Source organism: Ptychodera flava, chromosome 18 (genome assembly GCF_041260155.1).
Source record: "Ptychodera flava strain L36383 chromosome 18, AS_Pfla_20210202, whole genome shotgun sequence".
In the NCBI taxonomy this organism is placed as follows: domain Eukaryota; kingdom Metazoa; phylum Hemichordata; class Enteropneusta; family Ptychoderidae; genus Ptychodera; species Ptychodera flava.
In genome coordinates this window covers 10,095,309-10,121,802 of record NC_091945.1, presented here as the reverse complement: position 1 = coordinate 10,121,802, position 26,494 = coordinate 10,095,309, and the positions used below count along the sequence as shown (strand labels likewise).

The window sequence follows — 26,494 nt, the reverse complement described above, 5'->3', positions numbered from 1 at the left end:
CTAACTCAGCTCCTGGTTGATAGTTACTGGATAGGTCACACTTCCTGAATTATCAGTAGCGTTAGGTGATGTCCATGTGACAACTGCTGTGGCTTGTCCGGGGTCTGTTACTACTTCAATATCACCAGGACAGATGATTTCAGGATTGACAACATCTATTGAACCGAACAATATGAAATATGCTGTATCATCTTTTATTTTTCCTCGGTAGAAATAGTGGAATACAAATTGTCCTCCAAGTACAGAGTTACTGACACGTTTAAACCTCCATTTAAATTTACAACTAAGTAATCATTACCGTACCTAGGCTATGCCAATAATATCTCAAACATTAATAAAGTCCATTTTCAAGTCAGCCTTGGACATTATCTAATTTTCTGCCTAGGCCGGCGTCTTAGGCTTCAAAAGAAACCACACCTACCAGGTACTGTCACATTGAACTGACATGAATCCACATTTCCAGAAGGATCACTTGCATTGTAATGGATAGATGTAGAACCGATGCTGAACTCAGTTCCTGATTGATAGTCACTCGTTACTGTAACATAACCTGAATTATCAGTAGCATTTGGCTGTGTCCAATGGACAACAACTGTAGCTTCTCCAGGTTCAGGGTCCACATCAATGTTGTCAGGACACAGGATAGTCGGAGGTTCATCATCTGTGCAAGAGATAGAAAAGTTCCCAGTCTATTCATCATCTTCAACTGCTTGTTTGCAACATTAAAATGTACCACAATGTACAATTCAAGAATGCAGTTTGACAAACTGACACATGAGATAAATGGACCATAGCATCAATCTACGTTGCTGAAGATTTCACTTGCAGTCACATTTTACAGATTGACTCTACGAGCTTGACATTCAATATCCATTCACTGTTCTTTCACTGATATTTATGCAAATAATGCAAATTCAGAACAAGTCCAAATCTTACCAATGACTGTCACAGTAAAGAGACATGAATCCACATTTCCATAAGGGTCACTAGCATTATAGTAGACTACTGTAGAACCGATGACAAAATTAGATCCTTGTTGATAATTACTAGTTACATTCACACTTCCTGAATTGTCAGTAGCATTAGGCTGTGACCAAGTTACAACTGCTGTATCTTCTCCAGGGTCTGTGTATTCTTCAATGTCGTCAGGGCAGATGATGCTTGGATTTTCAACATCTATACCATCAGACAAAGATCACAAATTGTTTATCTTTAGATAATGAGAATTTTGACAAATAGTAGAAGAAAGTGTTTTTACACATCAAGACTTTGTCCATTTTTTTCGTGTCTTCAGTGGGATCAAAACGTGTCTTTTGTACTGCAATACTGCAATTTGAATATAGAAAACCATCGAATTTAAAGCCTCGCCGTTCTCTCTTCATTTGCAATCAAGCATTCAAATGAAACAAAACTTTACCTGTTACAGTCACATTGAAATTACATGAATCCACATTGCCGAAAGGATCAGTAGCATTGTAGGAGATTATTGTAGAACCGATGACTAACTCAGCTCCTGGTTGATAGTTACTGGATAGGGTCACACTTCCTGAATTATCAGTAGCGTTAGGTGATGTCCATGTGACAACTGCTGTGGCTTGTCCGGGGTCTGTTACTACTTCAATATCACCAGGACAGATGATTTCAGGATTGACAACATCTATTGAACCGAACAATATGAAATATGCTGTATCATCTTTTATTTTTCCTCGGTAGAAATAGTGGAATACACATCGTCCTCCAAGTACAGAGTTACTGACACGTTTAAACCTCCATTTAAATTTACAACTAAGTAATCACTACCGTACCTAGGCTATGCCAATAATATCTCAAGCATAAGTAAAGTCCATTTTCAAGTCAGCCTTGGACATTATCTAATTTTCAGCCTAGGCCGGCGTCTTAGGCTTCAAAAGAAACCACAACCTACCAGGTACTGTCACATTGAACTGACATGAATCCACATTTCCAGAAGGATCACTTGCATTGTAATGGATAGATGTAGAACCGATGCTGAACTCAGTTCCTGATTGATAGTCACTCGTTACTGTAACATATCCTGAATTATCAGTAGCATTTGGCTGTGTCCAATTGACAACAACTGTAGCTTCTCCAGGTTCAGGGTCCACATCAATGTTGTCAGGACACAGGATAGTCGGAGGTTCATCATCTGTGCAAGAGATAGAAAAGTTCCCAGTCTATTGATCATCTTCAACTGCTTGTTTTGCAACATTAAAATGTACCACAATGTACAATTCAAGAATGCAGTTTTGACAAACTGACACAGGAGATAAATGGACCATAGCATCAATCTACATTGCTGAAGATTTCACTTGCAATCACATTTTACAAATTGACTCTACGAGCTTGACATTCAATATCCATTCACTGTTCTTTCACTGATATTTATGCAAATAATGCAAATTCAGAACAAGTCCAAATCTTACCAATGACTGTCACAGTAAAGAGACATGAATCCACATTTCCATAAGGGTCACTAGCATTATAGTAGACTACTGTAGAACCGATGACAAAATTAGATCCTTGTTGATAATTGCTAGTTATATTCACACTTCCTGAATTGTCAGTAGCATTAGGCTGTGACCAAGTAACAACTGCTGTATCTTCTCCAAGGTCTGTGTATTTTTCAATGTTGTCAAGGCAGATGATGCTTGGCTTTTCAACATCTATACCATGAGACAAATTTCACAAATTGTTTATCTTTAGATTATGACATTTTCACAAATAGTAAAAGAAATTGTTTTTACACATCGAGACTTTGTCCATTTTTTTCGTGTCTTCAGTGAGATCAAAACGATTCCTTTGTACTGCAATACTGCAATTTGAATAATTGTGTCTTTAAGATATTGCGGGGAAACTGTTCTTATCTACACAAATGTAATTCTAGGGGTAGATTACATATTAAGAAGCGATACGATTAAGTTTCGCAGAGCATCGGTAAAAGATTACTAAACATGCCTTTTAAGAATTGCAAGAACAACCTCTGCTGTAAATGTGAATCATTAAACAGGTGAAACTTAAGTATTTCTGATCTGTTCAGGTAGAATGCGCCTCGGGGACAGATATACGGACTCTTAAACTTTTACAATTCTTTTCTGGTATACCACTTGTGGGGATTCATTTTAAAGTTCTTCATGTAAGAAATGTTTTTACTGACTTACTTTTTTTCGAAATTCGAAAATTTTATTTTTCTCCATAGAGTTAACAAAGGGATTATTTCCATTTTGAATTTTAAATATCGGCAAATCTTTGGTCATTTGTTTCTCTAATACCAACAAAATATGCACGGTGACCCCCACACGATTTCTATTCTTGATTTTGAAAGAGAATCGTTGAAAGACTTGAGGAAATTTTCAGCAACAGTTTAAATCCTTCACTTTCGAGGCGCGAACTACCTTAAAATGGCAGCAAAACATAATCTGAGAAGAAATGCACTTCTTAGGCTCCTACAGAATCAAGATAGCAAGCTATACGATGCAAAACAGGAACGGTAAATGTGACATTCCATTCGTTTTCAAAACATTCTATGAAAGTCATGATACTTTCCAAAACAATGCCTAAGTAAATAGCACAGAACTATACCATAATTTTGCAGGTTTAAACCATAATTTTGCCGGAGATAACAAATTTGAAATAAAATCATTGAGCATTTCATTTTCAATTCTCTTCAGGGAAGCTGGCTACTCTAATGTAACTGAGGCATGTAACTTTTGTTTAGCAGCGAAACCTATGATAATTAATGTTGATAATTCAAAACTATGAAATACTCATCCTGAATGTCCTCTATCAACACGATAACAAATTGTATCTGTCTGAAGTCTAACCTACAAGCGATTGAAATTGTACGTTGAAAGTAAATAATGTATTAGTGTCCAATTTTCGACATTACAACTGGTTGTGTATGTCGAACTGCTGACCTATCTACTACTGAAGTCGTACTACCCAACGTGAAGTAAAACGCATTTACACGAAAGTGTTAAGCAATTGAAAGGGCTGCTTCAACAAACTACAATATACATGTGTACGTGACGTGTTGTCTGTGCAAGAAATATATCGATATACAACCTTTCACGTTGACGACAAAAGTGCATTGTGCTTGATTTCCGTAGGGGTCTGTGGCCGTGTAAGTGACATCTGTATTTCCCAGTTGGAAAAATGTATCAGGGCGATGCGAAGCCGTAACTGAGACGTTTTCACGTGAATTGTCAGAAGCAGAGGGTTCGATCCAGGAAACATTTGCCGAAAGAGATCCCTGTCCTGCGTAAGTAGTGATGTTTGCCGGACAGTTACCAAAAACAGGTTGCTCCAAGTCTGTAAAATAACGATTACTTAATATTAATATTCCATGAATAGAAATGAGAAATATGCCAATTGTCGGATTAAGGTAGAACACGCCTCTGGAACAGATATTCGGACTCTCAAACTGTTACAATTCTTTTCTGATACACCACTTTAAGGGGTTATTTCAGCTCTTGATGTAAGAAAACTTTTCACTGGCTTAGTTTTTCGAAATTCGAAAATTTTGCTTTTCTCTATAGAGTTAACACAGGGATGGTGGCCGTTTGAATTCTAAATATCGGCAAATCTTGCGCGTTTACCCTCATATCTTATTCTTGATTTTGAAAGAATGATTGAAAGATTCCTGTTAGGAAATTTTAAGCAAAGTTTAAGTCTTTCACTTTCGAGGCGCATAGTACCTTTAAAAAAAGAGGAAAGGATACTTATTTGAAACTGTCACCGAATTTAAGCTGAAATTCTAGGAAGAAATCCTTCCATCCTTTGCTTTGTAACTTTTTACAAAATAACATGTTCCATAGCGTTATTTATCTATGGATCATATTGACAGGAAAGTTGAAAGTTATTATCAGCTGACAAGTTTTGCCGAAATACAAAAATACGTTAAAGTAATTAGCACTAAAATTGTTCGTCACCCATAAACGGCAAAAAAACGCATCTAAAATCTGTTTTCAACATCATTATTTCAAATGTTCAATATTTTACATATTTTTGAAAACGTTGACTTGGCATGAACTTACCTAGTACGCAAACAACAAAAATGCATACCACTCGGTTTCCATCATCGTCTGTCGCGGTATACGTAACGACTGTATAACCGATGGGAAAATGTGAACCAGGTTCATAAGTACTGACCACTAACGGCGTGGTTCCAGAATTGTCAGTTGCTTCTGGCTTTGTCCATGATACGTTTGCCCAGGCTTGCCCTGGTCTGTTATGGTCGTTATGTTATCCGAACAGTTCGTAAATATGGGTGACTCTCTGTCTGCAAAGAGGAGAAATATTATGTAAGAAGATTGGTTATAGCTGCGGTGATATTTTTTTCCAAAAATGCATTTCACTTGCCGTGATAAATTGTTTCCGAAGCATTCGATATGTTAGAAGTACGATTTTTCAAACAAGCAATGAAGCTGTATCAGATTCATTAGTTGATATATTCTCCGTTATTTTTATTCTATTTTACGAAATGCAATGTCCTGTTCATCTGAATAAACATGTTCTGTTGTGAATATAAAGCAATATGCCTGTAATATTCCACATTATTGTTAACAGAACACTGAAGCTCCATCTAATATCTGTTTTCAACATCATCATTTCAAATGTTCTATATTTCCCACTATTACAGCAATTAGATAGTCACTGGATTAGCAGTGGAGGAAAAAGTAATGAAGATCAAAGACACTAACCTAATACAGTGATAGTAAAGATACATTCGGCTTGATTATCGCTGGCATCGGTAGCTGTGTAAATGACGGTCGTGTTTCCGATGGGAAATGTCGATCCAGGCTGATTTGTAGTGCTTACAGATGGTGTCACTCCCGAATTGTCATTGCATTGGCAGGCGTCCATAAGACATATGCAGCATTCATGCCTTGGCCAGTGTCAACGGTCATGTCAGTCGGACAGTCCGTAAACACAGGTGGTTCAATATCTGTACAATGTTGAGAAACACGGTTACTGCGCACACAATAATACAACGTTACAACGTTACAACGAGATTGGAAGTAAATCAACTGTTCATCTAATAGACCGCGCAGCTCCTGTAATTACAAGAATACTATGGCTCTTTTGCCACAGCAGACGCAAGACTGCTGATCATGTTGCACTGTGAAACAGTACACTGGCCGACAATACAAGCAATGCACTCAAGTCGAGTCACTATTCATTTTCAAAAACTTACGATGTTCCATTTACGTATGGTTTTGTAAATTGACACGTACACTACAATAGATTTCAGTTTTTGAAGGGTTGGAGCCGAGGAAAAGAATTTTGGTATTTCAATAGTTAATTCATCGATATTGCTCACACAGAAGAACAAACACAGATCAACAGATATTTCGTCTGTGGCAAAGGGCACTTGTGTTCAGATTGTTATGGGAGCTACTTCCTAGTGAAAAATACTGCTAAATTAATTCCAATCTTGTTGCATGGGTGGCCATTTGCCAGTCAATTAGCCATAAGGCTGCTGGGGTATTATTGCATGCGCCGTAAATATAAATTTATAAAACAGAATAAATGACGAAATGTACAACTTTACAAGTATGCTTTCCATCAAATATCACGCTTTATCATATACAACTACTTGGAAACTTTGCATACACTGCAGAAGACAACATAATAATACAAAATAAGCTAACCAATTGTGTATGTTCTGAAAACCTTGACATTTTCTCTTGTAATTATTTGAACATTAACCTGGCTGTCGGTGCTTACTTGACAGACAAATATGCTGATTGATGTTATGAAAATGATTTGCTTTTGCTATGAGTAATGCAGAACCTTTTGCATATTTTTGAAAACGTTGACTTGGCATGAACTTACCTAGTACGCAAACAACAAAATGCATACCACTCGGTTTCCATCATCGTCTGTCGCGGTATACGTCACTACTGTATATCCGATGGGAAATATGAACCAGGTTCATCAGTACTGACCACTAGCGGCGTGGTTCCAGAATTGTCAGTTGCTTCTGGTTCTGTCCAAGATACGTTTGCCCAGGCTTGCCCTTGGTCTGTTATGGTCGTTATGTTATCCGAACAGTTCGTAAATATGGGTGACTCTCTGTCTGCAAAGAGAAGAAATATTATCATTGTAAGAAGATTGGTTATAGCTGCGGTGATATTTTTTCCACAAATGCATTTTACTTGCCGTGATAAATTGTTTCCGAATCATTCGATATGTTAGAAGGACGATTTTCAAACAAACAATAAAGCTGTATCAGATGATTTACCAGGTGTTTGTATAGATTCACAATGTCTCTTATATGCAGACGATGCTAAAATCTTTAGACCTATTAAAACTATTTCAGATTGTTTAAAACTTCAAGAAGATGTTGATAGAGTAGCCTTCTGGTGTCGATCTTGGAAACTCGATTTAAATGTCAAAAGTGTTCTGTGATCTCTTTTACCAACAAGAGGACTTTAATTCATTTTGACTATTGTATTTTAAATATCATTCTTAATAGGCAGCAAAAAGTTAAAGATTTGGGAGTTATTTTAACCTCAAACGAGTTTTTCAGATCATATTTCTTTTACTGTAAATAAATCTTTTAGAATGCTGGGTTTTATTAAAACGAAACTCTCAAAATTTTACTCAGGTTCAAACTTTTAAATCTCTTTATACTTCTCTTGTAAGGAGCTGTCTCGAGTATGGTTCTGTTGTCTGGAACCTTGGCAAAAATCAGATATGGAATTACTTGAAAATGTTCAACGTAAATTCATAAAATATTTGTGTTTCAAAACACATATTTCATATCATGCTGACCAGTATGAAGCTCTCTGTACCTTGTTCAACTTACCAACTTTGGAAACGTCGCTGTTATCTTGATATGGTGTTTTACACAAGTGTGCAACTGGAGTTTATAATTTACCAGATGTTTTATCAATTAGAAAGCTATGCTTTAATGCACCTGGCAAACTTTTGCGCACCTGTCCCACATTCAGACCACCTCGTAGCCGTATCAATGTTTTTAAATTTCTCCTCTTAACAGATGTATGAGTAATTTTAATGAATTGTTTCGTAATAATCATAATATTGATATTTTTAATGACTCATTTAAGTCTGACATTAGACAAGTTATTTTTAATGGCTGTTCTTGTTGAGTTGTTTGCTTTGTTTTTTGTCTGTGTGTGTCCTACACTTCATTTTAGTTTTGTAATACTTTCTGTTTGGTGCTGTCTTGTTCAGTGTTTTTTCACCGTTTTCTTTTGAGCTTTTGAGGAACCTGTAAATGGGACTTGATCCCGTAGGATTTCCGAATAAATAAATAAACAAATAAATAAATAAATTCATCAGGTGATATATTTTTCGTTATTTTTATTCTATTTACGAAATGCAATGCCCTGTTCAACTGAATAAAAATGTTCAGCTTGTGAATATAAAGCAATATGCCTGCAATATTCCACATTATTGTTTACAGTAGACTAAATCTCCATCTCAAATCTGTTTTCAACATTATTATTGTAAATGTTCTATATTTTACATCTTTAGTTCAGACCAAAATTCCAAAAGCTGCTGTATTACCATCGCATGAAGGGTATCACGCAACTGGCGTTACTGATAATAAAAGTCGAAAAAAGAAAACATGTAGGGAGCCAATTGATTTCGCTTTCGACGCAAATTTCTAACTATTACAGCAATTAGATAGTCGATGGGTTTGCAATGTAGGAAAAAGTAATGAAGATCAAAGATACTAACCTAATACAGTGATAGTAAAGATACATTCGGCTTGATTATCGCTGGCATCGGTAGCTGTGTAAATGACGGTCGTGTTTCCGATGGGAAATGTCGATCCAGGCTGATTTGTAGTGCTTACAGATGGTGTCACTCCCGAATGTCAGTTGCATTGGCAGGCGTCCATAAGACATATGCAGCATTCATGCCTTGGCCAGTGTCCACAATCATATCAGTCGGACAGTTCGTAAACACAGGTGGTTCAATATCTGTACAATGTTGAGAAACACGGTTACTGCGCACACAATAACAGCCCGGGAAGTGATATGGCGAAATCACTGCAAACATATTCAGAGTTACAACGAGATTGGAAGTTAATCAGCTGTTCATCTAATAGACCGCGCAGCTCCTGTAATTACAAGAATACTATGGCTCTTTTGCCACAGCAGACGCAAGACTGCTGATCATGTTGCAGTGTGAAACAGTACACTGGCCGACAATACAAGCAATGCGCTCAAGTCCGAGTCACCATTCATTTTTGAAAACTTAAAGTGTACCGAGCCGAGCCGAGGAAAATATTTTGGTAGTTCATTAGTCAATTCATCGATATTGTTCACACACAAGAACAAACACAGATCAACAGATGCGCCACGGGCGCTTGTGTTCGGATTGTTATCGGAGCTGCATTCTCAGTGAAACATGCTGCTAAATTATTTTCAATCTTGTTGTATAGTGGCCATTTGCTAGTCGGTTAGCCATAAGGCTGCTTGCGGTGCGCCGTAAATGTTAATTGCCATACTACCTGGGTTATTTCATGAAACAGTTGGTTATACCCGGTATAGAAATCCGTCGAATTTAAGGCATCGCCGTTCTCTCTTCATTTGCAATCAAGCAATCAAATGAAACAAAACTTTACCTGTCACAGTTACATTGAAATTACATGAATCCACATTGCCGAAAGGATCAGTAGCATTATAGGAGATTATTGTAGAACCGATGATTAACTCACGGGCGCTTGTGTTCGGATTGTTATCGGAGCTGCATTCTCAGTGAAACATGCTGCTAAATTATTTTCAATCTTGTTGTATAGTGGCCATTTGCTAGTCGGTTAGCCATAAGGCTGCTTGCGTGCGCCGTAAATGTTAATTTGCCATACTACCTGGGTTATTTCATGAAACAGTTGGTTATACCCGGTATAGAAATCCGTCGAATTTAAGGCATCGCCGTTCTCTCTTCATTTGCAATCAAGCAATCAAATGAAACAAAACTTTACCTGTCACAGTTACATTGAAATTACATGAATCCACATTGCCGAAAGGATCAGTAGCATTATAGGAGATTATTGTAGAAACCGATGATTAACTCAGCTCCTGGTTGATAGTTACTGGATAGCGTCACACTTCCTGAATTATCAGTAGCGTTAGGTGATATCCACGTGACAACTGCTGTGGCTTGTCCGGTGTCTGTTACTACTTCAACATCACCAGGACAGATGATTTCAGGATTGACAACATCTATTGAACAGAAACATATGAAATATGCTGTATCATCTTTTATTTTTATGATTTCAGGATTGACAACATCTTTTGAAAGGAACAATATGAAATATGCTGTATCATCTTTTATTTTTCCTGGGTAGAAATAGTGGAATACACATCGTCCGCCAAGCACAGAGTTACTTACACGTTTAAACCTCCATTTAATTTACAACTAAGTAATCATTACCATACCTAGGCTATGCCAATAATATCTCAAGCATAAGTAAAGTCCATTTTCAAGTCAGCCTTGACATTATCTAATTTTTCAGCCTAGGCGTGCGTCTTAGGCTTCAAAAGAAACGACAACTTACCAGGTACTGTCACATTGAACTGACATGAATCCACATTTCCAGAAGGATCACTTGCATTGTAATGGATAGATGTAGAACCGATGCTGAACTCAGTTCCTGATTGATAGTCACTCGTTACTGTAACATATCCTGAATTATCAGTAGCATTTGGTTGTGTCCAATTGACAACAACTGTATCTGCTCCATGTTCAGGGCCGCATCAATGTTGTCAGGACAAAGGATAGTCGGAGGTTCATCATCTGTGCAACAGATAGAACAGTTCCCAGTCTATTCATCATTTTCCACTGGTTGTTTTGCAATATCAAAATTTACCACAGTATACAATTCAAGAATGCAGTTTTGACAAACTGACACACATGAGATAAATGTACCATAGCATCAATCTACGTTGCCTAAGAATTCACTTGCAGTCACATTTTACAGAATGACTCTACGAGCTTGACATTCAATATTCATTGATTGTTCTCTCGCTGATATTTAGGCAAATAATGGAAATTTATTTTTTTATTTTATTTATTTTTTATTTTATTAATAATGACTTCCACAGCCGAGGCCATTTATGGAAGACTGTTAGTAAAAATACAGATACGGAGTTAAAGCATGAAGACAAGACGAACAAACTTTAACAAATACTGAGAAAACAATGTTTTAAAACATTTTTAAAACCATTTAAATTTACAGAAAAAGGATCAATGTAACTGTATTCGTTTAAAAGCAAATTAAATTGTCTCGGAATTCTACTAAAAAGAGAGTCACGAACACATTAACTCTACCAAATGGCACATGAAACAAAGTAGTACGCCGAGTTGAAAACCTTGGTACATGAAGACTAAAAAATGAAGCAAAAGCATTAACATTAAACTTTGCATTTATGCATTTGTATAAAAATATATAATCAAATATAGTCCTCCTTGATTTTAATGACTGTAAATTGTAAATATTGCACAACGAGTCAATGTCATCACTGTAAAAACCAGTAATTCTTTTATGAAGAAATGTTAAAAATTTCAGGGGCCAAGTCCAAATCTTACCAATGACTGTCACGGTAAATAGACATGAATCCACATTTCCATAAGGGTCACTAGCATTATAGTAGACTACTGTAGAACCGATGACAAAATTAGATCATTGTTGATAATTACTAGTTACATTCACACTTCCTGAATTGTCAGTAGCATTAGGCTGTGACCAAGTTACACTGCTGTATCTTCTCCAGGGTCTGTGTATTCTTCAATGTGGTCAGGGCAGAGGATGCTTGGATTTTCAACATCTATACCATCACACAAAGATCACAAATTGTTTGTATTTTGATAATGACATGTTTGCTAAATTATCATCCTTTGTTCACGTTTGTCAAGATATCCTCACTGCCAGGCCTTTGTCGGAAATCTGACACAAAATCTTTCAGATATATTCATTTTTACTCTTCATAGGTGAAAAATTAGGCTGATCTGTCCAAGCGCCGCAGACTTATACTTACTAGTATAAGGTACGCACTACCAAAAATGGAACTCTTTGAAAATTGACAAGTTATGTAAACGACCTATGTGTTTCACACATTGTAGCCAAAAAGTCCGACTCGCGGACTATTTTCTGCAAATTTTATAACACCATCAGTACTACGTTGAAGTATTTAGCGTCAGTTTTGTGAACTTACAACATGTTTGGGATAGCAGATCGTGTGAAGATAGAAAGAAATTATACACTGAACTGGTAAATGCTTGCTGCCAGCAGCGGGTGGTATTTACACATAAAGCACCGAAGGGTAATTCGCGATTTAATCCATTTGTTGAACGTTTAACTTGCATATTAACTATACTGTTGTCTCAACGGTTACAATCTGGTTACCACAGTTCACAGTCAGGATGAAGATGTTGAAATTTGAGTAAAATAGTCTATCTGATCGAGACCTGTGTGCTGTTAAGTCGCGTAGGGCATTCACTTGTTCTTGACTCCAGTGGTCTACTTCCTGTCTCGCGATCGGCTATTTATGCATATTTGTGAGAAGTGATTGTCAAGTTCATGTTAGCACAGACATCTGTGCAAATGGGACGTCAGTTGCTAGTTTTCCTACAAGATGAGACGAATACATGTAACTCTTGACAACATAAACATGTCAGTCGTAAAAATGTATTTTCTTCGCTTTTGCACCGCACTGCAGACGTTACGACTGGAGAGATTGACTCGTGTTATTTTTTCATACTTTATTTATGTGTTCTTGTTCTTTTGTGTCTTACATAGAGTACCGATTTTATCAAACTAATACTCACGCCGTAGCGTAGAACAGTGCAGGCTGTCATCGACAGAATGTTCCGAGAGACAGAGTATCGACTAGTCAACAGTGCAGTGGAAGTCACGCAATCGGGAGGTTGCACTCGACTTTACTCCCGTATTTTACATCATTCCGGTTTTTTTTATTCTGAGTTCCTGTATTTTTTAATCGCTCTCTGAAGTTTTGTTAGCTTCGTCATGATTTTACTTTCCTGCAGTTGTTCACTTTCCTTTGACACGTTCTATTTTATCCGCTTTTATCTATTAGTTTTTATCCTGAGGAAGGCAATCTATGCAATGCCGAAATGCCGGTTTTAAAAATAAAGATCGTTTGAAGATTGAAGAAATTGGTCGAGTACGCCTTTCATTTCTCCACACTGTGTCAAGACTTTGCTTCCTGATAACTTCAATAGTTGCAGTTGGACTGAGTCTATTTCTTGGAATTCTATAACATTACTCAATGTATAGGATAAAGCCCGAGTACGAGGGCTCTTCTAGTAAAAAAGTCCAACCGAACGATAAAATGTCGAGGCCGCAGGCCGAGACATTTTATCGTAGGGTTGGACTTTATATACCAGAAGAGCCCGAGTAGGAGGGTTTTATCCGACTTAAAAACTATCGCCCCTAACTGATATATTTTCGTTTTCAATGTGTTTACGTCAACCGTCCCCTTTGTCAATGTAACATGTTTAGGATATGAATTAAAACTTTATTTGTGGAATAGCCTTCCAGCAATGTAATGGAACATCCTATAAATGCCCTAGGGCACATTATATAAATGCCCAAGGGCACAGCAGATTTTGTGTTGCAGCTGGTTTCCGCTGTGTTACCAAATTTGAATTTTAAAACGTACCAGATGTCTACAGAATATAACATGTTCACTTTTGATTGGACAGTACTTTACTACGGCGCTGCCATTCGTTTCTGGAATTTGGTGACCAGGGCTTTATGAGTAAATAAAACACCCTAAATTGAGCACTCTGATTGGTCAATCAACAGTGGATAGTTTTTAAGTTTGTGTAATGGTACCTCAGCAGACACGAAAAGGTTGCACGATAGAAAAATGAAAATATAAAAGAACACGATACTAACACCAAGCATGTACAGCCAGAGAGAGAAAATTATCGCAACTGAGAGAAGGTTCATCTCGCTCAGGCTAATTTTAGGACTCGGGTACACAATCAGCGTAGCCTGCTGTGTTCGAAAAGCAGCTCGTCAAATATTTTCAGTGTTGTTAAACTGAGCAAGTCTCCGTTAACGAGTGCGTTCTCGGCCAAATATGACTCTTCACGTTCTTGATTATTGTTGCAGTATGAGCCAAAGTCGGACTGTTTTACATTTAAATCGCCCTTTGCGCACGTTATCGTCTTTTTCAGGTTCGCTTCTGTGGCCCTCGCTTGCTTTTTCGCGAGCGCTGGCTTTGGCCCACTGGACGTGTTTGCCGTAACCATACCGGCAAAGTTGAGAACGCTCAGCTTTGCGTTGAAGACAGCGCACGCACACTATACCGCGAAGCCTATACATAATCTCTGCGTGTTTATCAAAGATATCTTGGTCGGTAATCCGCGACCGTTAAAGACAAAAGGGAAATACATGTAATGGCATGCCGTGTAGCTAATAGTTTGCCATTTTAGTGATATTTCAGGTATTTCCCAGTACGATATGACCCAACACTTTTCGCCAAAAGAAAGGCCACGTTTCAGGGGTTCGAAATTTGAAATAAAAAAAAATATTGCTAAAATTGACCTTTGAACCTCAGTCGCATCGTTAAAGCATTAAATTTGATGAAACCTGCTACTGATGTTGATCTGATAGATATCTAATTGTGCGATGAAGCATTGAGCAGTGTCAAGTTAATAAAAAGCTCATTTGCATATTAAATAAAGTGTTTTAATTAGTCATTTAACTCCGAGTGTACTCTTCAAAAGTTGATGAAATCTGTTACATATAACAGATATCTGATTGTTCTGTGAAGCGTACGCGTACTACTATGTAATGAACCTATTGTAAACCACGTGAGCACATTCAGTACACATCTGTTTTAATTGTCAGCAAAACAATGAACTCAATTTTTTTCTGAAAGTGTTGTCAGCTAAAAAATTATGTAAGAGCCAACCAGTCTTTGTTCAGGTGTGATCATTTTGATGGCTGAGAGGTAACGTAAACTTATGAATATTAATAGACGTGACCAATTGTCTTTCTAGGCTGCGATAGCCATATCTGGCAATGTTTAAATCTGTGAGGGGAAAAGCTGTCATGGCATGAAATCTGTGGAAATAATGGCCGAGGGGTGGCCTTCTTAAAGGTATACAGTCACTTGTAATTTAATATGCCCATATATGGTCAAAGGGACGTTCCTAGGTATTCAAAATGCCCATGTGAGGGCGCTGTTTTTAAAAGGAGGGCCCCCCCCCCCCCCGCTTAAAATCTGTGATTGGTTTCTCTTTCCATAGTAACTGTGGCAAAATTATAATAGGTAACAGTATACCTTTAAAGACGCATGTCCCCTTTAAAAAGCGGCAAGGCAATGGCGGCATTCATTGTGTATGGGGACGCAGTAGGGGCAACCCATAGGCTCACGCTCCAGTAAATGCGGATTTTTTCGCCTTAATCGATCAAAAAAACTCTCATATTCTTGCAAGTTATCATCGTAAGTATCTTTGCAATGAAGCGATGCACTTACAATCAAAACCTAATGAGACCGAAGGAGGATACTCCAGGATTTTCGTGCGTCGGCGGCGAAAATCTACGCCAGAAATTGCGCGCCTTTGGCGGTTTGAAACTCGCTGTCAATCAAACAATCATGTAAACTTGACGCACCAATCAGCGCGTGTTTATCTAGTCCTCGTCGTCTTGTCATTGCACATGGCAATCAACACGTAAATCGCCTTATCTGACTACTGTGCAAATACATGGCGGATAATAAAGATGGTGATTTTGCAACTTGTCATTTTATTTACAAAAACACCAACAACCACATCTCTGTAAAACTAATATAACAGCTCAATGAACAACGGCCAGGTTCTGGTGTTCAATCATTTGCTTGGACATGTATGTACCTTCACTGTCATAACGATCACGAACATTCTTGCAGTGTTACGGAATTTTACACAGTCACAGTCCCTCCACTCAGGGAGAGGGATTATGTCAGATACGGTCACATTTCCTCCGTGCCAAGGGACTGAGATATGTGTGTTAACTTTTCTCTTTTTTGAACATTTAGTGGTACTGAAAAGGGCCGTTTGGGAAGCAGTGCTGAGAAAAGACTTTTTACCGATCCAGTGATGTCCGACGTACGGTATCTCGGGCAAGTTCGGATCACGGTTAATCTACTCCACGTGTTCGGATACAAAGATCGGACGATGAAAGTCACGCATATAGGCATAACTTCGCGTCTTGTGATGAAAATTGCTGCTTGTCCGTCTCCCAGCCAGCTCTGGTGGTTTTTCATATTTTTGTATTACGAAATGGAATGCGGCCTGGAAAAAATGCGTTTCCTGTTACCCAACCTACTCCAGTTCAAAGCGTCTGACTCTAAGCTATTTGCCTTGATTGGAAGCAAAGCCCGACATTCCGAAAAAAAAGGTAAAAAAGCGAGTAAATTTAGGGAAATTCGTCAAATTTCCCTCACGGTAAGGCGTAAAAATAATTCACTCGCTTTGGGCCACGTAAAGAAAGCGAATGGGGAACAGGCCTATGTCCATCAGCAATATGGTAGGTACTAGTAGGTCTAGATTTTTTTCTACTTTTTGAAATCAGGAAAAGAGAAAAGTAAGATATTTTCATATATATATCAGTGGTTTTGAGCTTACCACCTAATATCTTGCGGGATTTTTTTTGCCAGTGAGGGTCATCAAAGAGTCAACCCGCCACAACCTTTTGACGACTCGCATAGACTAAGAAAAAATTCCAGTTAATATTGGACAATAAAAACCAACACTCGCTTCAAGTAAATTCTGCAAAGTTTTACAGCACTGTGTTCATTCTTAACTACCCCTAAGCATTAAACAATTCGTTGAACGGAGAAGTTACTCTACCACCCATGGACGTAAATTACGTCAAATCTACCAATCGGAAACAGCGACGCGTCGCTCATTGTCTCTACATAGATGTTAATATCAGAGAGGACAGACTTCAACTCGCAACATACAACAGTAGGCCTAGGCCCTGTTTATAACAGTAGTGGCTTTCAAGCTGCATAGCGAAGTGCTTCAAACCTCGTAGTCGTGAACGCATCAACCATTTGAAGGACTTCAAATTACAAGAACAAATTTAAAAGCTTGTCGACAACGCGCCATTATCGTCAAAACAATGAAGACGGGTGTTTACGTTCGAAAATCTTTCAGATTTTCCATTATTTATGTCTAACCACGAAAGATGGGTGGTTACAACTTCAAGTAGATCGAGTATCATTGTACTGAATTTATAAAATCCAGCTTCTTTGTCGTGAGACACTACCTTGTGTCAGAGCTAAGTCTGATTATCTGTTCTCAGGGGCGGTGCGTTATCACTTTAGGGTTTACGTCACAACTTCTGAGCACAGGTTTGAAGTTTGGTCCGTCACGAAAGCCTAATTACATGTACATGTAGCTCCATGGCCTAAGAGAGACAACATAGTCTCTCTTCACACACACCCTCCAATTTCGCTTAATTTTCTAGCCGAGACCGTGTCAGAGCACAATTGTAAACCTGGCAAATACTGATATGTCAGCAGGATTAGCAGGCATGGCAAACAGTTGCGATAAACTGTGTAACTAACGTCAGGTCAAATTAAACATAGTAATTAACCCAGTGTGTGCCTGGGAGGAGAACTCACTAATGCGAGAACCAGGGATTGAAAATTGCCTCTTTAAAGCTGAATTCTAACAGAATACGATGAGGCACACATGTGTAAGTGTTGCTGACAGACAGTTTCACTGAGGGAGACGTGATTATTTACGGCCTTGGGGGTCGGAGGAATCTTCGGGGTCACTCAAAAAATTGAACGCTACAAAGGGGTTGCTCAAAATGTGGAGAAAAAGAAGGGGGGTTACTGAATTTTGGGTGTACAAAAAACGGAACACCTCTTAGATTGCATCAGTGCACACATAAATTTCTCAAAGTTTCCGCGCAAGACAATGACACCAATGCACCCTCCAACACTTTACCCCAGCCTCTAGCGTGTTTCTCACCCCTGTACTTTCAAATTCTGCCCAGTCAGATACCCTACATAAACCAATGTCATGCATAATTCTTATCAAAATTAAACAAAATATACTTGTTATATCGTGAGCTTTTATATCATTCTATATTTTATTGTGACTTTGAATTTCGTATTGTTGGTTTCACCTTTTTCAACCATCATGAGATAACTGATGATAATCTAGCATGGTACACCAGGTTATGAAAGGTCTTTACTATTGCTGTATTTTTGTATATTTTTTGTATATTTTACAAATATATGTATTGATATTAAACTTTTCAAAGGGGGACTGTCAAAGTTCCTGTGATAGAGAGGGGGTTACTCAAATTCATCATGGTTGGCAGGGGGTTACTGGAAATTTCAAAGTTCCCAATGAAATTCCTCCGACTCCCAGGCTGTAAATAATGACGACTCCCTGAAAAGCAGCCAGACGACCATACTGAGCATTGGCAACGTGGAAGTGTACGTTTCTGTACATTATGTCCATTCTAAAACTTAAACAAGCAAAAGAGGATTCGATTATGTTTAATGCCTCGAGATATGAAAGACTTTTTAGTAAGTTGACCGTCTGGATATACAGTATTGATCATAAGTGAATCATATTGCAAGAGAAATAAATCGATGTATGTATGGATGGCATCGTTTATTGTACTTTGCAAGGCATCAATGTAATCAGCTCAGGCTTGTCTATTATTCTAGTCGGGAGGGAGTTCCCCGCACCCCATGGACACATCAATGAAAGGTACATATTTGTACTCCACAAAGTGTCTAGTTAATCGGGAATATACAGGACCTAGGGCACATAACGGTGGGAGGTAACTAATGACACAGGCTATTTGCATACACCGGATGAGAGTTTTTGAATTCTCGTGTAAAGGATTGTTTATCAAGGGGTATACCCGATCTGTTACACGCTAGGGGGTTTGGGTATATAATTATCACCCTCTATCTTCATATTTCAGTTATAACAAAAATAGATTTGTCTCCAAGGGTACAAATCGTGTTGTCCGCTGTCAGAGTAACCCCTCCCCCACCGTCGCATCTGCCTAACAGTCAGTGCTAACATCGAGTAGAACAACTTCGTTATATACTCCAGCATGATGACAGCTATATTTATACCACATTCGGTGGCTATTATAAATGAATGAATCATAGACAGCATCTTATCTGCCATTTGGCAGCATAGACAGTGCTAGCATCGTCCGACAACCTACCCAAGTTTTGCAGACTACGCCAAGTGCCAGATTCCGGCTATAGAGACCCGAGGGCGAGTATCTTGACGACATCGAGGTAACATTCGCCCCGTGAAATTCGCATAGCATTCAGGGAAGCATAATATGACTAACGCCAGAGTAAAAAGTCTTGTTCACCGGATTTTTGGACCAAGGTTCAAGAGCGGCAAACAATTTTTTTAGGCAAAAGGTAACGGCGGTCCCTAGGACATTTTTGCCGGCAAGCAGACATATCGTGACTGAGTGACTCTTTACATTCTTCATGCAATATGTGCATATTGACAATTCACGCCTTGATGCAGAACGCGGATTCTCGAGCGGACCAATCACAGTTGAGTTAAATGGACCAATCAGGTTACATTACGTAGTCACTTTAGGATCAACCAGACTTAAGCTGTAATCTTTGTAGCAATATTCTCATGTTGTTTTGACTACAATTTTCCCGCCTGATGGGCACTGTAGTTTTAGAGATTCGATCTCAACTTTGGGAGTTCAGAGTACCAGTGTTGTTTGTCGTTTTTCTAAGCAATAAAACCTCAAGTGTTTTATATGCTTTACTGCTGGTGTCCGAGACTCGTGACTGCCATCAAAGAACCCGTTCCATCACTCCCCACAAGACAAGGCAAAATAATCTTTTCTTCTTTCATGCTAACCAGAAATATCTCAGACAAGACACACTGATACTGGTTGTTTTAAATTCAACACTATATTTCTCAACAATAACAGGGAATTACATATACAGTCGGTGTTTGCACAACATATTCTGAGTATTTCAACATGCTCTCAGAATAAAAATGATATGCACAGCAAATCACTGAAATCGCCAGGAGCGATTTCATTCAAACTTTGTACAAGGATTATTATCTATGCCATACATATGCACGTCGATTTGTTTTACGATCCGATCCAATATGGCCGTCTGGCGCCCATTTTGTTTCCTGTATTTGATGTCGGTGCGTATTTTAACGCAAATTTCTCAGTGATGCTAGAAGCAATTGCATTCAAACTTGGTACACAAATTACTCTATATGTTATACTATGCACATTGATCAAAAATGGCTGTGTGACGGCTGTTTTCTGTATTTGATATCCATCCACAGGCTCCCCAGGTATGATCCACAGGGGTTCCAGGATGATATTAATATTAATGCTGTGTCCATGCATAGGGGCTAATGAATACAAATATCTGAGATATGCCTGTGCCAAAAAAAATTCTTTTTAGTACCCATGGACGAAGACCGGGGGACTTATAGATTGGGTCCTGTCCGTCCGTCCGTCCGTCCGTTCACGCAGATATCTCAGACATGCCCTGGTCAATTTCTTTCAAACTTTGCACAAGAATAGTACCCTACCGCATACAGATGCACGTCGATTTGTTTCACAATGCGATCGAATTTGGCCGTGTTAGAGGACGTTTTAGTTTACACCTCCATAGACTCCCATGTATAAGGCAGTTCTCCATAGACTCCCATGTATAAGGCAGTTCTCCATAGACTCCCATGTATAAGGCCAAGAAAATATTTATTTCTCATCGTATTCATATTGCAAAAAGGATGCAGTGACACAGTTTTTAGTCCCCACGGATGAAGTCCAGAGGGCTTATAGATTGGATCATGTCCGTCCGTTCGTCCATCCATGAGTCAATCTGTTCACGCAGATATCTCAGACATTTTGACAAAATGTCACGTGACCTCGGTGACCTTTGACCTCAAATATACATATTTGTCCATAACTCAGTAAGCACAAGTGCTACACCCTTCATATGTGGTATGATGGGAGACCCATTAGGGGAAGACTACATTTAATTGCATGGTATTTGAAACCCGAGTCCTTGCCTGACCAACTCGGGTGACAAACAGAAGACTCTTAATCCCAAAGGTGTGAATGTTCCATCGTTATGTTTATTTAATCCAGCTGGTGCCATTGTAGTGCCATTGTAGGAAAGGCAGGTCTGTGAAATTGATCCTCTAGGGAAGTAGGGTATTCCTAAGTTAATGTAGCCTTCCCGTAATGTTATGACACCACATACTGTACCTCATTAATTATGCACATTTCTAATTCTGAGCAAGCCAATAGAGCTGGATGTCTGATTTTTGGTATATAGGGATAACTATAGGGTAACAAGTTTTTAGTCCCCACGGATGAAGTCCAGAGGGCTTATAGATTCGATCATGTCAGTCCGTTCGTCCATCCATGAGTCCATCTGTTCACGCAGATATCTCAGACATTTTGACAAAATGTCATGTGACCTCAATGACCTTTGATCTCAAATATACATATTTGTCCATAACTCAGTAACCACAAGTGTTACACCCTTCATATTTGGTATGATGGGAGACCTTATGACGCCACATACTGTACCTCATTAATTATGCGCATATTTAATTTTGAGCAAGCCAATAGAGCTGAATGTCTGATTTTTGGTATATAGGGATAATTATAGGATAGAAATTTTTTGACAAAATGTCATGTGAATTTGATGACCTTTTACCTAAAATATACGTTTATGTCAATAAATAAGTAACCACAAGTGCTATGTCCTTTATATTTAGTAGAATGGGGGACCTCGTGACAACACGCTTTACCTCATTAATTATGCACATATCTAATTCTGGGAAAGCGAATAGAGCTACTAGAGGCCTGATTTTTGGCATGAGGGGATTAATTAGCAATACAATTTTTTTCAAAAATTTCAAGTGACCTCGATGACCTTTGACCTTGATTATACATATATATGCATAACTCAGTAACCATAAGTTCTATACCCTTCAATTTTGATAGGATATCAGACCGTAAGATGTCATATCTTGTATCTCATTTATTGTGTGCATAGGTATTTCTTGGCTGGCCAAAACAGCTCCAGGCCTGATCTTTTTTCCCGATTTAGAACCATAACTTAGACATGCCTCATGTGTTTCAAATTGGGAACAACGACATAGACCTATGTGCCCGTAGATCTCAACATATACACTCCAGTGATACTTCTGAATGACCACATTTCCCTGCCAAATCAAGACAAATACTCCTATTACAAGTGGGGAATATGTCATTGTCAATGACTTGCTCAATTTACTTTGGTCCCATGTCTTTGTCGCTTTACCGCTGTCCCGACACATTTTACAGAATGGTCTAACAACACTGTACTGTAATCTGAGTGAAGTTATATAGTCATCGTTCAGAAGGTTATCTTTCCTCCACAATAGAAACAGCAAACTTCAAATGATACTGTTGTTGCACTGTAGTAAGTTGTTTCCATTGCGGAAATAGTGGAATGACTGACTTTCCGCGTTCATCGGGGTAGGGGAGACACCTTGAACACTACAAAGTTAATGTTGAACTCGCTGCAGGGGAGGTGAAAAAAAATTGAGTCAAAGTGAAGAAAACTTGACTTACTATGCGTCACCGCATGCATGAAAATGGCTATAACTAACAGTCGACAGGCGCAAGTATAGCGCCCTCAATGGTCGTGTGTCTGTCTCGATTCCTGGTACTCTGATGTGAGTCCATGAGAAGACAACGGAAACAACAATGGCTACCTCCTTCCACATTACTCAATCGGCAAGATAAGTGTACTATCGGCACGAAGGATCACCGCAGAGACTTATAGAAATGACATTCTTAGTTTTTTTGTTACTCATAAACTACAGAGAAACATGTTATCTGTGTATATTATGAATCGTCTGAGCATTTCTAGTCATTGGAAGGCTTTTTACAGCTGCGTCAGTGACGTGTCAGATTACTTGCAATGCGTTAGGTGGGTTCGGAACTAAGTGTTGGCGATCACGTCTCTAATGCTAGCGATCAAATCAATAGTCATGGTGTACTAACCTTGACAAAACGTAGAAATTTCAGCCAAAAATTGACCCACTTTGTGTCGTGATTTGTAAAATTTACACGTCGCAACAACGTGTTGACAGAGCTCAGTGAAGACACGTCGGAAGTCTCATTCAGAATCCCACATGTCCGAGAAAACCCGACGAAATGTAGGGCGCCGCCAGCGACGGTACTAAAGCGTTTGCAATGCAGAAGCACATGAATTTGCCGAAATAAAAAAAATATTCAAAATCGGGCAAAGTAGAAGCGGCGATTCCGATGAGCAATTTATTTTTTTCTTTTTGCCTAAAGGCAGTAATTAAAGTTTTGTCATTCATGTGCACATATATTGTGAATAGTTGAGTAGTGGATGGCAAATGCACACAATTGATGATTTATTTACACCTCGCTATGGTGCAAAAACCTGGTTTCATGTTGTGTTTTAGCCTTCTCACTTACCCCCTTAGTTTGGAATGGAAGCTAGGCGTTCGTGAGTGTAGAACGGAGAAGCCATACACACAATTGCAGAATGGCATTAATCTCAAGTTCTGTCTATAATTTGGAAAGTGACAATCACTCCTACAAAAATGTTGTTTGGAATAATTGATTTAGAGGGTAGCCAGTGATGAAGAGTCTAGTGTTACAATTGAAAATGATTCCATTGGAAATATTGTGAGCATAGATTTTGTGCCTCAGTTCACTCAGCGTGAAATGCATTCCAGCCGTCCACTAGTCAGGTAGGTAAACGCAAACAATCCACAGCTTCACAAGAAATCTAAAAATAATTCGATCTACCCGCCCTGTTCATTAGAAAAGTTATTTGAGTAGAATATTACTTTTATCAGGCCTTACTGCCTGCGGAATAGATCTTGTGCTTTCCTGGAGTGCATAAATAAAACCACCTCAGATGCCAGGCTTACCCCGGTCGCTTGGTCATTTGTCCCGGCTCACGGCACCAGTTACAGCTGGCCAAAGCCATTACGTTGAATTCCCCCTACTCCACCCCCAGCCCGATGAACACCTGAGCCTACTAGAGTATATTGCTTCAATGTCACCTTACCACAAATGTGACAGTCGATTGATTTTATTCATGTCCCTTCAATTTATTCTGTTTTGATATTTATATGCCCACAAACTTCGGGCTAGTCTAGTCAGACACCGACGCACGGAAATATTTGGAGCAGAGCCACAGACAAATATAGGCAGACTTATAACGGGTATTGTTCAAGGCGCGAAGCGTTACGTAGCCCATTCATGTTCGCCTCGCCTCAAGTTGCTCTCGCCTCTCTGTTCCGAAGAGTGCCGACCATGCATCATTCGGTAATTTTCGGATTTTCGCCAATTGTTAAGCGAAAGTATGTTCGGCAAAGTTTATGCTGTTGTTGTCGTGTGGTGCTCGGCGGAATTGGCGTGCTGACAAAAACGGGAGTGTTCTGAGCTTTAGGAAAGTGAGTTTAACCGTTTTAAAATTTGAAAATTTGAAATTTGAAAATTTGAAAGTCTTTTATCGATACAGTCTGGTTTTACTCAATGGTTTATGGGCAGTCATACCGTCTTTTACACGAGCGTCAAGGAAGGACATGTTTATGAAACTGCTGGCGGGTTATGTTTTGATTGGCGTGAAGCAGTGTTTCTGCCCTGAGAGCTCACAAAGTAACCATGGTTGCTACGGACTGGCAGCACGATGCCATCTCGTCGTATTTTTCGCATAATCTCGTGCAATTATCAACCACAAACAAAGTCTCCAAAACGTTTAACACCTCTGAAGCTCATTTTAATATGAAAAGGCAATAGTCTACCGAGACGACCATGGAACAAAAGGCATGCCGCGTTACCAGTCTGCTATATTTGCCTGTGGTAGAGCCAATATGGCCGCCAATCAAGGTTTTGGTTTATCGCCGATTTGGCTAATCCAATCGTCGACATTTCTAATGGAAGAGGACATTTGAGAGCACGATTTGAGCGTAGGACGCTTTTTCTTGTATATCCAAGCATACGAACTTAAGAGATTTCAAACTCTAAAACTGACAGAATGCAGTCCATCGGAAGGTTGATTGAAAATTGCCGGTTGTCTAGTCGGGGCCCTTCTGCATTCTACACTCTGAACCTTGCCAAACGGTGAACTCGCCCTTCCTTGGTTCTTTATATTTAACTACAGTTTTGTAATTAGTGATACGAATAGCAGACCTAAACGACTGTATACAGAGCCTGGAAAAGTAAGTGCAAACTTTATACAATGAAATTTATTAATGAGGTGGCGAGTCTGATTCGATCCCTTTTAATATGCATTACTCATAAGATCTGGCTGTAGACTCTCACGTCCGTTGTCGGTGCGGTGGATGAACAGATTTACAGCTGTAGTATTTTAGTCGTTATAACATAGTGCAGTTTATCAATTTAGGGAGCTACTAATTATGAAAGGCTTGAGTCTCATTCATAGAATATCCTGAGTAGGTCGACGCCAAGTCTGGGCATGCTTTTCCTGTACGGTACACAGTGGTTGACCTAGCTTGGCGTGGGGTCGGCTGCTTGTATTATCACACTGAAACTCAACACAAAAACTTTGCTATGCTTTAATGGAAATATCTCTAGGTCCACACCAAATCATCAGCACAAATGAAGACTAAAACCATCCAGGTTTGTCTTGTTGCAACCCTAACCGCGCATCTTTTCATCGTAGCAATCTGCATGAGATCTTCTCGAAGCTGGTACCCAATTCGTTGACTATTGCTCTCAGACGATTGCTCTCAAAGATTAGCCACTTCTGACGTCATGCCACGTGACCACTACGCGGCGAATATCAACTCAGACGTTTCCTGACAGGGTGAATTAATGCAACATCATATTATAAAATGCAATATTTTTGAATAAAGGTAAGGGTAATTGATGAACACAATCTCACCTGTTACTATCACCTGAAATTGACAGGAATCCCAATTTCCATATGGATCACTGGCATTGCAGGAGATATTTGTTGAACCAATTGTGAACTCAGTTCCTGATTCATGGCTACAAGTCACGTTAACATTGCCTGAATTATCAGTGGCATTAGGGAATGACAAATTTACGATGGCGAAATCTTTGCCAACCAGCGTTGGGTGTTCAATATCATCTTGGCATATGATGTTGGGTTTTTCCTCATCTACGACAAAAATAAAGAAAAACTGTTTCCAAGTTTGAACATTACATTCAGTAAACCATCGACGGACATCTTCTCTTGGATTATTTGGAAGACTTATCTCAATGCTAGTCAAAAAGTGCACCATAAGTTTCCAAACTTACATACAACAGTGCAAAATTAGGATATCTCACTGACTACTATGCGACTATAGGGCCTTCAACAGATGATTACAGACAATTGACCATAAGGAATATACTATGTGTTTATAGTATCAAGGCCAAACAAAGTTTTTATGTATGCGTTGCACCAGGGGGAAAACGTGC

At 39.0% G+C, this 26,494-nt stretch overlaps 1 protein-coding gene across 1 annotated transcript in view; it reads right to left on the bottom strand.

Annotated features, from left to right (window-relative positions):
• The window catches only part of LOC139117930 (hyalin-like), a 59,501-nt gene continuing 33,007 nt past the window's right edge, over window positions 1-26,494 (bottom strand). Inside the window, exons 4-7 of the mRNA XM_070681168.1 lie at window positions 25,953-26,192; window positions 937-1,176; window positions 422-661; window positions 1-155 (exon numbers count right to left, since the gene is read on the bottom strand). Coding sequence (XP_070537269.1) covers window positions 1-155; window positions 422-661; window positions 937-1,176; window positions 25,953-26,192 — 875 coding nt within the window. The remainder of the gene's footprint in view (window positions 156-421; window positions 662-936; window positions 1,177-25,952; window positions 26,193-26,494) is intronic.